Source organism: Entelurus aequoreus, linkage group LG05 (assembly GCF_033978785.1).
Source record: "Entelurus aequoreus isolate RoL-2023_Sb linkage group LG05, RoL_Eaeq_v1.1, whole genome shotgun sequence".
NCBI classification, from domain to species: Eukaryota; Metazoa; Chordata; class Actinopteri; order Syngnathiformes; family Syngnathidae; genus Entelurus; species Entelurus aequoreus.
In genome coordinates, this window is record NC_084735.1 from 36,726,775 (window position 1) to 36,741,642 (window position 14,868).

The window sequence follows — 14,868 nt, forward strand, 5'->3', positions numbered from 1 at the left end:
TAGGGGACTTATTGGCGGATATTGGTTCTTTTTTTTAAATTATAATTACTAATTCTTCTTAGATCAGTGTTGTGTTTTGCTGCATTTGACAGAGACTGTTGGAGTGTGTCAAAATGCTTGCACTGTATTGGCCTTATAGACCAAGGTACTGTTTAACAGGATTTATTGTTCTTTAGTACTTTTGTTTGACATATACCTTAGTGTACTTTCTTCCTGGTTGATTGCTGATGCTTGTCAGTCTTATGATTGACAAGTGATTTGTTGAGGTTGGGTATGATGTACAGCAGTGTTTCTTAATAATAGGACCGGGGCCCATTTTGGGGCCAAATATATACATGTCTCTGCTGTGGTCTGTATGGGCCACAGCCTTACTCGGTTGTATGTAATACACTTTTCCACCACTTGTGGCAGTAATGAAAATATCAAACAAACAGAAGTGTGGAGCTCAGCTTAAGTCATAGAAAAGTTTCTTAAGCACAACAATTATGTAGTTTGATTTGCACTTAAAATTTGTTGACAGTTTATTTAAAAAAACTAAACATTTATTGTTATTTATTATTAATTATGTTTGAATTTATTTATTTTAGCCTTGTGTATATGGAGGTACATGTATTTTCTCTCTAAGTAGGCTAGATATAATTATTGAATACCATTAAAATCAAGAGTAAGATTACTAATTCAGTGTTAATATTTGAGTGAGCCGTGGGCCCCTCTGTAGTGGAAAAGCTGGGCCCTAAAGTAAAAAAGGTTAAGAACCCCTGATGTACAGTATATGTTTCCCAATGAAAGTTCTCTTTTCCTCTAGCCTCAATGGCATTCTGTGTGAGACCGCCTTTTAGCACCCTACTTTCCCCCTGTAATATTGCATTAGCTACTATGTAACGTTGGCTCTTTGTATTACGTCAGTTACATGATATTGCTATAACGTGATGATACACAGTGGTACCTCAACTTAAGGGAGCCCCAACTTAGGAGTGTTTTGAGAATTATGAGATATTATGCTTTAAGTGTTAGCAAAATGAGAGTTATAAGCATCCCCGCCATTAGCTGGTGTAGCAAATGTCACAGTGAACCCCAGAAGAGCCGTGCAAAATATCCAGTTTTATTTGCTAGCTTTAGCTTAAAGCTAGAGATGGACATAACTTTGTTTTTCAACCATGGGAAGGAAGAAAGAGAGTGTGAAGGACAGTGCTGAGAAAAAGAAGCAAATGATATTCATTGACTTAAAAAAATGTATCATCAAAAACTTGACCGATTGTGTAGTCGACTTGGCAAAGCAGTACGAGTTTATCACTGCTCGTCCGCATACTGAAATAGAACGAGTCTAATGCCAGCCAAGAATGTTAAAATAATATCTCAACAGCAAACATTTTCCCAAGGAAAAATGGAGATGCAGCTTTCCAAGGTAACTACTGTAGTTGGTGTACTGTTGTATTTGGTTTTCAAATAAATTGATTATATTCTAAACGGTTGTTTTTATGAAAAGCATGTTAAAATAGTGCTGTTTTGTGGGTCTAATTAAATGGATTTTAGTTCATTTCATGGAATGACTTGACTTCGACTTTCTCTTTTTCATGTTTTTTTTACATTAATCACCATACCCCAGTCAAGGCTAAACCAAATCATATTGATTCACACTTTGCCCGTTTTCCTGTTAGTAGGGAAACAATTTTGGGGAAATGTGCGATAGGTCCTGCCAGCAAGCCTTGTCTTCGTGTCGATCGCACCGTGAGGAAGCTGGTGGTTCATGTTGATGACCATACTCTTTTGTGCTGTGTGGGTGAGTGTTTCCCAGGCAGCTTACTAGCAAATAGTAGAGCACTTTCTTAGAGCATGTGGAAGTCTGTCTGCATTTGACCATTTTATGTTTGAGACTCTTGCTCTCTTTGTTTGGTTTTACCCACTTTACGTGAGCATAATGGGGGACACATCTGATACACAAATCCTTACCTGACATTGACGGCACTACACCAGGGCTGGGGGGGGTGGGCCCGCCAGAAATCTGTTTAGCCCCAATTGAGCCCCCAAGCATCTTAGGGACCTATTATGCAAAACCAACTGTTCTTACCTACTGGTACCTGCTGTTGTGTATTTGGGATTTGCATAAATCCCGAAAATTTTAAATCAAACCATAAAGGCATTGTGGAGATATTTACAAAACAATCGTGCCTTCCTTAATACTTCCTCCAAAGAAGCTGTTTGGAATTTGCCCCATTTGTGACATCCCACTGGTGACGTTAGTGGTTTATCCATTTAAGGTAAAAAATAGATAATAAGACCGCCCACAAAACGGGACAGCTTTGTGATCTTCTCCGCAAGTCCATCTTTGCTCAGCCTATCTCCGGGCTGAGTTCATCTTTCTGCAGCCACTCACGCAACAGGGTCCATCTTTCTAAACGCCTATTAAAAGCCCAGCTTCATCTTTTGGCTGCCCAATCACTAGCAGCGTGAATGCAAACTTTTTTGGCCCGCCCTTTCAGAACGATCATTTATAAATTAAGCTGTTTGCACTTCTTGTTGCGGCAATGCACTTTGTAGCCTAGGCAAAAGGCTTGATATTAATTTCATTATTAATAATTGAACTTATTATGTTGTAATCCAAAACAATATTGCCAATGCATTGTTTTCTGTTTTCATTATTTATGCATATGGATAAAGACTCTTGTTGTCGCATTTTGGATGTATTGTCTGGTTATTATCAGGCGCATGAGTGCTTTTTGCATCTGTATCTGTCACCTTTGCACAAGAAATATTTTTGCCATCGTTGCTTCTGTTAGGCTTGACCATATTGTTGAATATTCTTTGGTCAAATTCAGTTAAAACTATTATTATCTTGAACATGCTTGTGTTGTGTATCATAACTGATTTTATTGAAAAAATGAGAACTGAAGTCATGAAAATCGATTATTTCTTCATAATTGTATTCATTATGGTCTTAAAAAATATTAAATTTGACTTCTTGAAACCTGCAGAGACCCTGTTTCGCCCTAGAGAATGCAGTCATGTGGCCCATAGGTAAAACCGCTCCTGCTGAGGAGAGAGCTCATGCCACAAATGCGGCCAACTGGTCTCTCTTCAGCAATATACCCAATTTTGAATACGCGAGAGCCAGCCGCTAATAGACTGAACTATTGTCTTACCAAATTAAGCGTGTGCCGTCTGTTCCCTGTTGATCTGCTGTCAGCATCTCCTAAAAAAGATGTCATCAGTTTTTAATGCTCCCCTCCTGCATTGCCAAGATTATTTTTAATTAGATTTTCCTGTCAGAGCATACCTATTTTGAAATGGTCCAGGCTCGACAAAGATGTCCTCCGGGGAAGCACTGCTTCATGTTTTGGGAAATGCAGTGCACTCATTGCCCTCGGCCTGCGAATGCCTTCGTCAGACAGATGGTTATAAGGCTTAGGTGGCAGCGGAGGAGGTGTTTGCCGGTCACTTGCGGCCTCCAATGACGCACAGGGGTACGGTTTGTCAAACTGGAAGACACTCATGGCGCAGAGATGTAGCGGGGAAGAGGAGGAAGGTGGCGCTAGGGCGGTGCATGGGGCGCTGAGAGGAGGGTTGGCCGACCTCCCGAGCGTGAAAGGAGACGGACTGAGGCGGGACTGAGACGAGGAATCACTACAAGGAGGTGACGGGACAATGTCCTTGAAAGCATCCTCCCATGACTTCTGTTCCAAAGACGTCTCTGAGTTTGAAAAGCTCTCATGTCTGCAGATGTGGGGAAGACAAAATCAAACATTCCGAAACTTTTTTTTTTTTCATATTCTGTCGCAGCCTTTACTCGCCTGCAAGCGCTTCCACTCCCCGTCTCGCATTGCGAAAGAACAAGATAATCTGGCGGGTGACTACAGTCCATTTGGCTTGACAGAGATGCCCTGTCAGAGCTGTCACTCGACGGCTGAAACCACGTTGGAGTGCGCGGTAAACCGTCCTCTGAGCACCCTAAAGAGGAGTTGGAAAGCGAATGTGATCATTAGGGTGACAAGAGTGACACCATAAGGCAAAATGATGCAACTCATAACAAAAACAGGCAAATCCAATAAACATCAGGTGAATTTTTAAAAAAAAAGTATTTTTGCAGAAACATGAAATAAATCAGATGAGCTGTCTCTCCATTCTCTCTTTTATTTATATAATTTCCACTTGTGTAGTCAAGTTGGCCCTGCTTCAGAAAGTTTAGGCTATCTCTACAAAAAGTCTCTGCCGGCTTTCATAAACTATTTTCTAACTTTTATTTTTAATAGTTGTGTGTGTGATAAGTGCATGTGGACGTAAGAAGCTTTTTTTGGTCCATTGCAGACTTCCAAAGAGGTTAAATCCTTCGAAAATGTGTGCTGGTGTGTTACTACAGTATATCAGCCACAATGCAGAAGCTGCTCTATCTTCCTTACACAGATGACAACATTCTAACAGACACGCTCACACGGCCTTGACATGCTTGCAGCTAAAGGAACAATATGTAACAGCTGGTCTGAATGTGTATAACTGAAACAAAAGTACAAAAGTTAACATCTTCAAAGTAAAGCGTATAGATCTTCCATAATGTGATATACTATACCAGTGATTCTCAAACTCTGGTATGTGTACTATCTTGTGATAGGCCAAAGAATCAGTTAATTCAATATTCAAACACAGTGTTACTGTTCAAACTGAGTGTAATGTTACAGTGGCCAAAATAATAAATAGACTTGTTAAATAAAACCTCTGTCTTGTTTTTAATGAATATGTAGGCCTACTATGTTACTGGATTTTAATGTTGGTCATTATATGGAAAGCCAAGTGTTTTCTGAGGTGGTACTTGGTGAAAAAAGTTTGAGAACCACACACAGTACTGTGCTTGAGCCACCATTAGATATTAGATATTATGTTAGAGCAGGGGTCACCAACCTTTTTGAAACCAAGGGCTACTTCTTGGGTACTGATTAATGCGAAGGGCTACCAGTTAGATACACACTTAAATAAATTGCCAGAAGTAGCCAATTTGCTCAATTTACCTTTAACTCTGTTATTATTAATAATTAATGATATTTATCTTTGTGGAAACACTGATCATCTTAATGATTTCTCACAATAAATATATATAGAAACAGATAAATATCAATATGCAACACTTTATTTTTATATTTTCTCTAAGTGCACATTTTTCAAATTGAACATTTTCAAATGATCACTTCTAAGACAGTCTTGTGAAATCACAATATCCCATTTTAACTAGCTAGCCACTAACATTTTTTAACAAATCATGAATTACTTTGCACCATGTTTGTACAAATAATAACTCATGTAAAATACAAAAGTAAACTCTCAAATTTTTAAATCATGTCACACTTTGAACTGGACACCAAATCTGTTATCTGTTTCTTTGTCGGTTAGTGGGAAGCCTGGCATTGCATGCTGTTAACTAGTGTGTTGTACTCTGGTGTGTAACTTGACACTGCAACTCTGAGTGAGTCTTGCAGATGTGCATCAGTGAAGCGTGTTCTGTGTTTGTTCTTGATGAAGTTCATGTCAGAAAAGGCTGATTCACAAAGATAAGATTTTTCCTCATTGTTTGCGGAACCTTCTTAATCTTTTGGACATATTTTCACAGCAATCTGGCCTTAAGCTTAATTATGATAAATGTAAAATGTTAAGGATCGGAAATCTAAAGGGAACGTCCTTTCGAATGGAATGCAAAGTGCCTGTTTTGTGGACAGATGGACCAGTTAACATACTTGGTGTTGTTGTCCCAGAAAATCTGTAAGATCTAGGCTCAGTAAATTATGATAATCGACTAAGAAAGCTGGACAAAATTATGCAATTATGGAAAGGGAAATCCCTAACCTTGTATGGTAAAATGTCTATTGCCAACTTGTTAATTGTTCCTCAATTTATTTATTTATTTTTGTCATTACCAGCTCCATCACAAAACTTTTTTAAGATTTATGAGCGGAGGGTATTCGATTTTGTCTGGAACGGCAAACCAGAAAATATTAAAAGAAAGGTTTTGTACAAAGAGTATGAATATGGGGGCCTGAAACTTCTCAACCTTGAAGCTATGTGTCTGTCTTTAAAAGCATCAATTGTTCCAAAGATGTATTTAAACATTGAGTGGTACACAAATGTCCTGTTGGACAAAAAACATGTACTGTATCAAAAGAAATTGTATCCTTTTTTACAAGTGATCCCCTCCCAGAGAGTCTGCTGGGAAACATGGCGGGGTTCATAAAGGAAACAATCCACTCATAGTGGTGTTTTCAATTTTATGTGCCAGAAAAAAGAGACGATTTTGCAGCAGTTAATATGGATGAACTCTAATATTGTAATAGATGGAAAGCCTTTCTTTTGGAAAAATATGTTTGAAAGAGGAATCATTTTTGTCAATGATATTATCAATGAGAATGGTAAAATTATGAAGTATGATGAATTTAGAGCTATGTATGGTGATGCTTGCTCAAGCTTTTCATTTTATCAACTAACTGGAGTAATTGGGAAAAGATGGAAACAAATAATTCATTATGGAACTACTAAATTATTAGTTTGTAAACCTCTAATTAGAAATTGTAGTTGGCAAAAAGGAACTAAAATAAATAGAAAAATATATAATTTTTATTTAATAAAGAAATCTTTGAAGGCTGCCTCATACAACACAAATGGAAAATGGGAGGACTTTTTTGACTGCCCGTTGCCATGGGATGCCATATTCAAACTAATCTATAAAACCACTATCGATGTGCAAAATCATTATTTTCAAATTAAAATTATTTATAACTTCTTACCCACAGGGAAAATGTTAAAATTATGGAATATGACAGAGTCAGATGATTGCCGATTTTGTTGTGAGGAGCCTGAATCCACCCTGCATTTGTTTTGGTATTGTCATATTGTGTCTTTGTTTTGGGTGGAAGTTGAAAAAATGTGTTTAAGGATTGGTTTGTTTATGAAGCTTGATGTGGTTTATGTTATTTTAGGAGAGTTCATTGACAATCATGATTTAGTCAATTTAATTATAGTACTCGGTAAAATGTTTATTTTTAAGGCCAAAAACAGATATTCACTTAGTATTACTTTCTTTAAAACATTTATTCAGTATTTTCTAACTTTAGAAAGTTACATGGTTGAAAACGATAGTGATGCCAAAAAACATTTAAAAAAAAGATGAGAAGTCCTCAAAGGCTTATTTTGAAAGTATAATTATGTTTATAGATTATATGATATCTGTTGTTGTGTTCCCTAATTTGAGTGACCTGGACATAATCTGGACTGTACATAAATGCTTATTTTGAAAATGTAATTTTGTTTATAAATTATATGCAATCTGTTGTGTTCCCTAATTTTTTTCTGTGTACATGAATGAAGGTGTGTGTTGCTGAGTCCGACTTGGACATTATCTGGACTGGGCCTGGTTTAAAAAACCCTTTAAACAAATCTAATTTCATTGACAACCTGGTCTGTTGAAGATAAGGCCCTTTTTAAAAAAAAATAAAAATAAAATAAGATAAATAAATAAAAAACATTTTCTTGGATAAAAAAGAAAGTAAAACAATATAAAAATAATTACATAAAAAATAGTAATTAATGAAAATGTTAGTGGACCAGCAGCCTATACAATCATGTGTGCTTCAGGGACTATGTCCCTTGCAGATGTGTTGTCTATGTTGTGGGAACCAGAATATTGGTAGCAGAAAGAAATAACCCCTTTTGTGTGAGTGGGTGTGGATGAGTGTGCATGGGGGAGGTTGTTTGGGTTAATGCACTGATTGAAAGTGTATCTTGTGTTTTTTCTATGTAGATTTAATTTAAAAAAAATATATATATATATATATATTTTTTTTTTTTTTTAATTTTTTATTTTTTTATTTTTTTTTTTAGAACAGGCCCGCGGGCGACTCATCTGGTCCTTACGGGCGACCTGGTGCCCGCGGGCACCGCGTTGGTGACCCCTGTGTTAGAGCAATACATGTATGACTACATAAACCAAAAATCTAACTTAGTAAAGCATATCCATCTGTCTGTTAGTTAGCAGGCTACTTCCTGTTCATGGGTGTAGTAATATATTTCTGCATTTGCCCCTTTATCCTGATCCTCTTCCAAAAATATAATGGTTCCTTCTTTGATGTATGTGGCAATTTAGTGTATTCCTGCTAGTTGTAATGACAAATGACGGCTGTGAAAAACAATAAAACTAGTGGATATATACACACATATACATAATGGTATCTCCATTTTCATAGTTTTCCACAAAAAATGTTTTTTTTTGCCCTTGTACTTGTATAACATCTCGGTAACATTGGCCATGACAAACTAGTCTGTTTGCTCGTGTATCATTCTGCTGTGTCAATTGCCTAAGCCATGGGTGTCGAACTCGTTTTCAATGAGGGCCACATCGCAGTCATGGCTGCCTTCAGAGGGCCGTTTGTAACAGTGAATGCATATGAATTTAAATGTCGTATCGCCTCATCAAATTATTACACAATTGCCTGTGCGTTTGATTGTTAGATTTTTTTCAACACAATTTGAAGGATAACTTGCTTTTAAAATCCTAAGTAAAGGTGACAAGCAGTTATGTAAGTATTTCTTTTTACAAACCCCGTTTCCATATGAGTTGGGAAATTGTGTAGATGTAAATATAAACGGAATACAATGATTTGCAAATCCTTTTCAACCCATATTCAATTGAATGCACTACAAAGACAAGATATTTGATGTTCAAACTCATAAACTTTATTTTTTTTTGCAAATAATAATTAACTTAGAATTTCATGGCTGCAACACGTGCCAAAGTAGTTGGGAAAGGGCATGTTCACCACTGTGTTACATGGCCTTACCTTTTAACAACACTCAGTAAACGTTTGGGAACTGAGGAGACACATTTTTTTAAGCTTATCAGGTGGAATTCTTTCCCATTCTTGCTTGATGTACAGCTTAAGTTGTTCAACAGTCCGGGGGTCTCCGTTGTGGTATTTTAGGCTTCATAATGCGCCACACATTTTCAATAGGAGACAGGTCTGGACTACAGGCAGGCCAGTCTAGTACCCGCACTCTTTTACTATGAAGCCACGTTGATGTAACACGTGGCTTGGCATTGTCTTGCTGAAATAAGCAGGGGCGTCCATGGTAACGTTGCTTGGATGGCAACATATGTTGCTCCAAAACCTGTATGTACCTTTCAGCATTAATGGCGCCTTCACAGATGTCTAAGTTACCCATGTCTTGGGCACTAATACACCCCCATACCATCACAGATGCTGGCTTTTCAACTTTGCGCCTATAACAATCCGGATGGTTCTTTTCCTCTTTGGTCCGGAGGACACGACGTCCACAGTTTCCAAAAACAATTTGAAATGTGGACTCGTCAGACCACAGAACACTTTCCACTTTGTATCAGTCTATCTTAGATGAGCTCAGGCCCAGCGAAGCCGACGGCGTTTCTGGGTGTTGTTGATAAACGGTTTTCTCCTTGCATAGGAGAGTTTTAACTTGCACTTACAGATGTAGCGACCAACTGTATTTACTGACAGTGGGTTTCTGAAGTGTTCCTGAGCCCATGTGGTGATATCCTTTACACACTGATGTCGCTTGTTGATGCAGTACAGCCTGAGGGATCGAAGGTCACGGGCTTAGCTGCTTACGTGCAGTGATTTCTCCAGATTCTCTGAACCCTCTGATGATATGACGGGCCGCAGATGGTGAAATCCCTCAATTCCTTGCAATAGCTGGTTGAGAAAGGTTTTTCTTAAACTGTTCAACAATTTGCTCACGCATTTGTTGACAAAGTGGTGACCCTCGCCCCATCCTTGTTTGTGAATGACTGAGCATTTCATGGAATCTACTTTTATACCCAATCATGGCACCCACCTGTTCCCAATTTGCCTGTTCACCTGTGGGATGTTCCAAATAAGTGTTTGATGAGCATTCCTCAACTTTGTCAGTATTTATTGCCACCTTTGCCAACTTCTTTGTCACGTGTTGCTGGCATCAAATTCTAAAGTTAATGATTATTAGCAAAAAAAAAATGTTTATCAGTTTGAACATCAAATATGTTGTCTTTGTAGCATGTTCAACTGAATATGGGTTGAAAATGATTTGCAAATCATTGTATTCCGTTTATATTTACATCTAACACAATTTCCCAACTCATATGGAAACGGGGTTTGTCCAAAAAAAAAGTAATACAGTTTATAGTATTATGATACTTGTTGCATGAGATGATATTACAATTTAAAAGATACAACATTTCATGCAGTAAATTTTTTCTGTCAAAATGGAAGGAAGAATATATTTAATAAGAAAGACAAAGTGCTTTATTGCTATGACACACTTTATTTCCTGGCTTTCACGGGCCACATAAAATGATGAGGCCTTGAGTTTGACACCTATGGCCTTTAAACAAAGAATTGTAAGTGTTTGTGACTGATTCACTGTGCTTTTCAGAATGTACTACCACCGCAAAATAAGCCACCACTGGTCCAAAGAAAGATGCCAGCTCTTTCATAAAGAAGGTGAGAAACACTATTGAATTCAAGAAAAAACTTGTAGCAAATGAAAGCGCTATCTGCTTGGCTTCCCCCTTAATTATTGACGGAAAACTGTTGAACACCAGATCAATTGAAATTGTTTGGTGACCTTTGTTCTGTATTTGTAGAGTAGAAGTTGTGCAATGCTGCATTTTTATAAAAGTCACTCCATGTTGACCACTAGTGTGTCTTGAGAAGAGCTGCTTTCACATTTCAAAGTGAATACGGGGGCCTCATATTTTGTACCCCTTTACTTAATTGCATAGTTTATTGCCCAGGTTTTCAACATGGGTCCATGAACCCCGGGGGTCCGCAGATGTTCTGCAGGGTAGTCGAGAAAGTGTTGGTTTATTAGGCTTTTAAAAACAAATCTGTGTATATAAATATTCTCCACGCAATTTTTCCTCCAATTTAGATGTCTTTAAGTACACATTAACAATGATCCAACACACTGTCGTGTAGTTTAAAAATGACAGTGGCATGGACACCTTACTCCCTGTACCTTGCAGGTTTAAAATAAATACATGAATAAATCAGAATCAGAATCAGAATCAGATTTATTGGCCAAGAACCGGTATGTTTAACACACAAGGAATATGACTTGGTAGACTGTGCTCTTTTTGTTCAATGCAAGAAACAAAGAAAAACTTGAAATAAAGAGAACACAGTACCGCAGCGGGCGTTTGCTGATTATAGTGTTGTATTCATGTTAGCATTTAAGATACCAGTAGTTAGCTATTAATGCTCTGGATGCCAAATAGCGAATACCGCACCAGATGCCAGCTAACGATTACTGCGGCATTTGCCAGCTAGCGATTAGCGGCACTATCTGCCACCTAGCAATCAACGCTCTAGTTTTCAGCTATTGATTAGCGCACCAGTTTTCAGCTAGCTTTAGTGCGTCAGTTGACAGTTAGCGATTAACACACCAGTTGTCTGCTACATTAGTAAAGGGATTCATATGGCCCCATTCATTGGTGGATGTCGCGTGAGAGGAAGAGGGAGGTTAATGCCGTCTGCTGAAAATGGTGGAAAGCGCCAGTCTACATAGCAACTGACGCTGTGGTCAAAGTTGGAATTGCCACAAAACACATTTTAAGATATTTAACACTATACTGCCATCCGGAGGCTAAAGCGCATAGTGCACCCCCCAATTCGTCACGTTTCATGTCACAGGTAAACCGTGACGAATGGGATTATATGATTCCCCTTCCTCCTGTAGCAATTAGCTAGCGATCAGTGCGCAAGTTGTCAGCTGGCGATAAACGGCACAAGCTACCAGCGAGCAATAAGCACCCTAGTTATCACCTAGCGATTCTTGCGCCAGTTGTCACCCAGAAATTAGTGTTTCAGTTGTCAGTTAGCAATTAGAGCACTAGTTGCCAGCGAGCTATCATCGCACCAGTTTTCAGCTAGCGATAAATGCGGCAGTTGTCAGTTACCAATTAGTGCACTAGTTGCCAGCTAGCTATTAGTGGTATATACAGTAATATTTTAATATGTTAGTATTGCACAATATCAAGGTGCATGCTTTCGGACCAGTTTATTTTAAAACACTACTTTATACAGGATATATAAGTAGGGGATCGCTGTGCCATCTTTACATCAGTTTAGGGATAATGTTGAAAACTCAAGGTTTAGAGTAATTGTGGCCTACAGTTAAAGCAACAATAAGTAACTTTTTATCCTTCATAAACTATTTTCATTACTTTTGGAATGATACATGGACTTACAACTCATTGAATGACACCTCTGTCATGTCCTGAGGGGTTCTGTATCGCTTTTACTGGCACTTAGCAACTTTAAGGAGGGTGGCAGGAACCCTGCCACATAAAAAACTACAAATGTGCTGACTTGCTTTACGACATATGTCACTTTCCCATTCCTTAAAAAGACGGAAGTCAACGCGAACGCCTGCGTGCTGCCAGGAAACTAAAAGAAGGAGAAGAAGAACGCCTACGTGTAATTACTGCTATCATGGCTGAAGCTGCAAAACAACCAAAGAAACAAAAAGTTTTGTCGGAGGAGACAAAAAAAAAAGGGAGCTTACACAGATAAAAGGACAGTCAAGGATCATCATTGATTTTTACTCGCTGGCCTGAGCGCAAAGATGAGGAGGGATTTTCATCCGATGCTGCCTTTCCTCTGTTTCTGCTAAACTAGTAAGTAACTTTCGATGCTCAAGTCAAAATGATAATGCTAATGTTAGTTATCGGAAATGTGCGTAATAGCAATAAATAGCCCCCAGCTTGATAGTTTCACACTACTTCCTTGGGAAACAATCTCCCGCCGGTCTTTCTTTGCTTCAGACCTGCATCCGCCCGATACATTGTTGGTCTTAGTGTCATGTTTGTAGCGCAATCCAAGATCATTTCTTGATAGTGTCTGCTATTTAACATCAGCATAGCCGTTAGAGACGGGATATTTGTGCCAATATTACAGCGGACATCATGTCAGTTTGATGCTAGTCCTCATAGGAAATGTGGTCTTCTTCTAGCAAAAACCACCAAAATCAGCCAAAACTGAAAGTTCTTAAGTGGGGCCTTAATGGCAATCTTTAATTTATTTATTACTGTTCTCCTTTCTTGCCTATTTATTACTGCCTTTCTTAATACTTTCCGGCACCTGAGTCCAAATTTCATTTGTGCAAATGTGTACATGTGTGACAAATAAAGCTCCTTGAGTCTTTGAATCCTTGAAAGAAGACTTACTACAATAATGATGCAAAGACATACATTACATTACACAAAGAGCAACTCCCTGTAAGCAAGCGGACCGTGCTTAAATTGTACATGTGTAATGACTTAAGGCCTCAAGGTCACAACAGCTGCTGGTAGAAGCAGTTAACTGATTTAGTCACATGGTTAAAATATGATTCTAACGTGAATATGTTGTGATTTGTACCTGCTTCTTCTTGGTTGCCAAACTGGCAAATATGACTGATACTGCTGATCCAGCTGTTCATCTCCTCTTCGGTTTTGGCCACCAAGTAGAAAATGCGAGCAGACGTCTTCACCACAAAGAGATGCTTCTCTCCGAAGTCTCGCTTTATACCGAGCTGACCGTTGAGCATTTCCACCTCACATTCTTTAAGGTCGATGGTGCGGATTGGCTTTTTGGAGCTCTTACTCTGGTAGTACTCCAGCACATCGGGGTTACCGCTCATGCGGCCTCTTCGCAGGACAAACCAACGTTTTCTCCAAGCCTGGAGGAGAAAATAAGAATGGCACTCTTTAGCTCTAGACTCACAAGTGTGACATTATTGTCGCCATTCTTAGCCCTTCTTCCTCATTATTAGTATTTTGTTGGTCATGACCAGTCATGGGAACTGGATTATGCTTACATGTCAACTTTAAATTCAATTGTTTGCTTTTGATACGGTCACTAAGCGGAACCTTTTACCCCGCAATTCCCCGCAAAGAAGAAGAAGTTGACAGCATTCAGCAGAAAACAGGAATAAATAAAGAGCCACTTATACGGAATTGATGACTGCTGTCTAATTAGGAGCTGATAATAATGTAATACTATGCAACTATTTACAGATTAAAGTTAAAGTTAAATTAAAGTCCCAACGATAGTCACACACACCTTAGTAGGGTTACATTACAGATTACTAAAGGAGCCCTCACTGAATTTAGGATGCATTTGTCGTTTTAAAAAAAGTATTTTAACACTGCAGGACTGCAAGCAGGGTTTTTTCACACTTGGTTTTGTGGTTTCATTCTCATCAACTTTTTTTCTTTTTGTGGGTAATCTGCATCTGCACATCTCTGTCCGTTAGTACCAGGAAATGGTAAGGCACACCACAATTACTGAAAACAACACCAGAATTACTTAAAACACCGCCCAATTTATGAAGAATTTATGTCACCTTATAGAAGGTTTAAATACTCGCGTGTTTTTAAAAACAAGACATCATAGGTGGAAATTGTTAATTTTTTTCTTGCATTTGTCCTGACAACCATTACGGGTGCAGTGTGACTTATTTCAGAATAAATTACTGCTTTTCAAGAAGTGTTAAAGGCTTTTTTTTAAACGGTATATCATTAATCATGTAAATACGCAGATTTATCACGCCAGTGCAAATATGAGTGAGGACACTGCATTTGGTGTGCCCGCTGGCAAAGTTCACACAATAATATACAGTCCGACTGATTTTAGAAAACATTTACGCAAATAAATGACGTCAAAATAAATAGTAAAATATTTTGTTAATCATAATTAATCCTAATTCAAAAGTGTGATTAATCTGATTTTTAAAATCTAATCATTTGACATAACATATTTTTTTTTAATGTTTGCTAATTTCTTGCCACACTTGGCTGGCAGTGAAGGCAAATAATTCTGTCCATGCAGAATGAAACTCTCT

At 38.2% G+C, this 14,868-nt stretch overlaps 1 protein-coding gene and 1 long non-coding RNA gene across 7 annotated transcripts in view; one reads left to right on the top strand and one right to left on the bottom strand.

The window, feature by feature from the left end:
* Positions 1-13,375, top strand: part of LOC133650604 (uncharacterized) — a 71,835-nt gene extending 58,460 nt beyond the window's left edge. Inside the window, exons 8-9 of the long non-coding RNA XR_009826255.1 lie at positions 10,417-10,484; positions 12,394-13,375. This is a non-coding gene — a long non-coding RNA (uncharacterized LOC133650604). The remainder of the gene's footprint in view (positions 1-10,416; positions 10,485-12,393) is intronic.
* The window catches only part of gab3 (GRB2 associated binding protein 3), a 41,911-nt gene that overhangs the window by 6,391 nt on the left and 20,652 nt on the right, over positions 1-14,868 (bottom strand). For all 6 annotated transcript variants that reach the window (XM_062048042.1, XM_062048039.1, XM_062048041.1 and 3 more), the window contains 4 exons: positions 13,404-13,704; positions 3,789-3,945; positions 3,275-3,711; positions 3,141-3,190 (listed from right to left, as the gene is read on the bottom strand). In XM_062048042.1, coding sequence (XP_061904026.1) covers positions 3,141-3,190; positions 3,275-3,711; positions 3,789-3,945; positions 13,404-13,704 — 945 coding nt within the window. The remainder of the gene's footprint in view (positions 1-3,140; positions 3,191-3,274; positions 3,712-3,788; positions 3,946-13,403; positions 13,705-14,868) is intronic.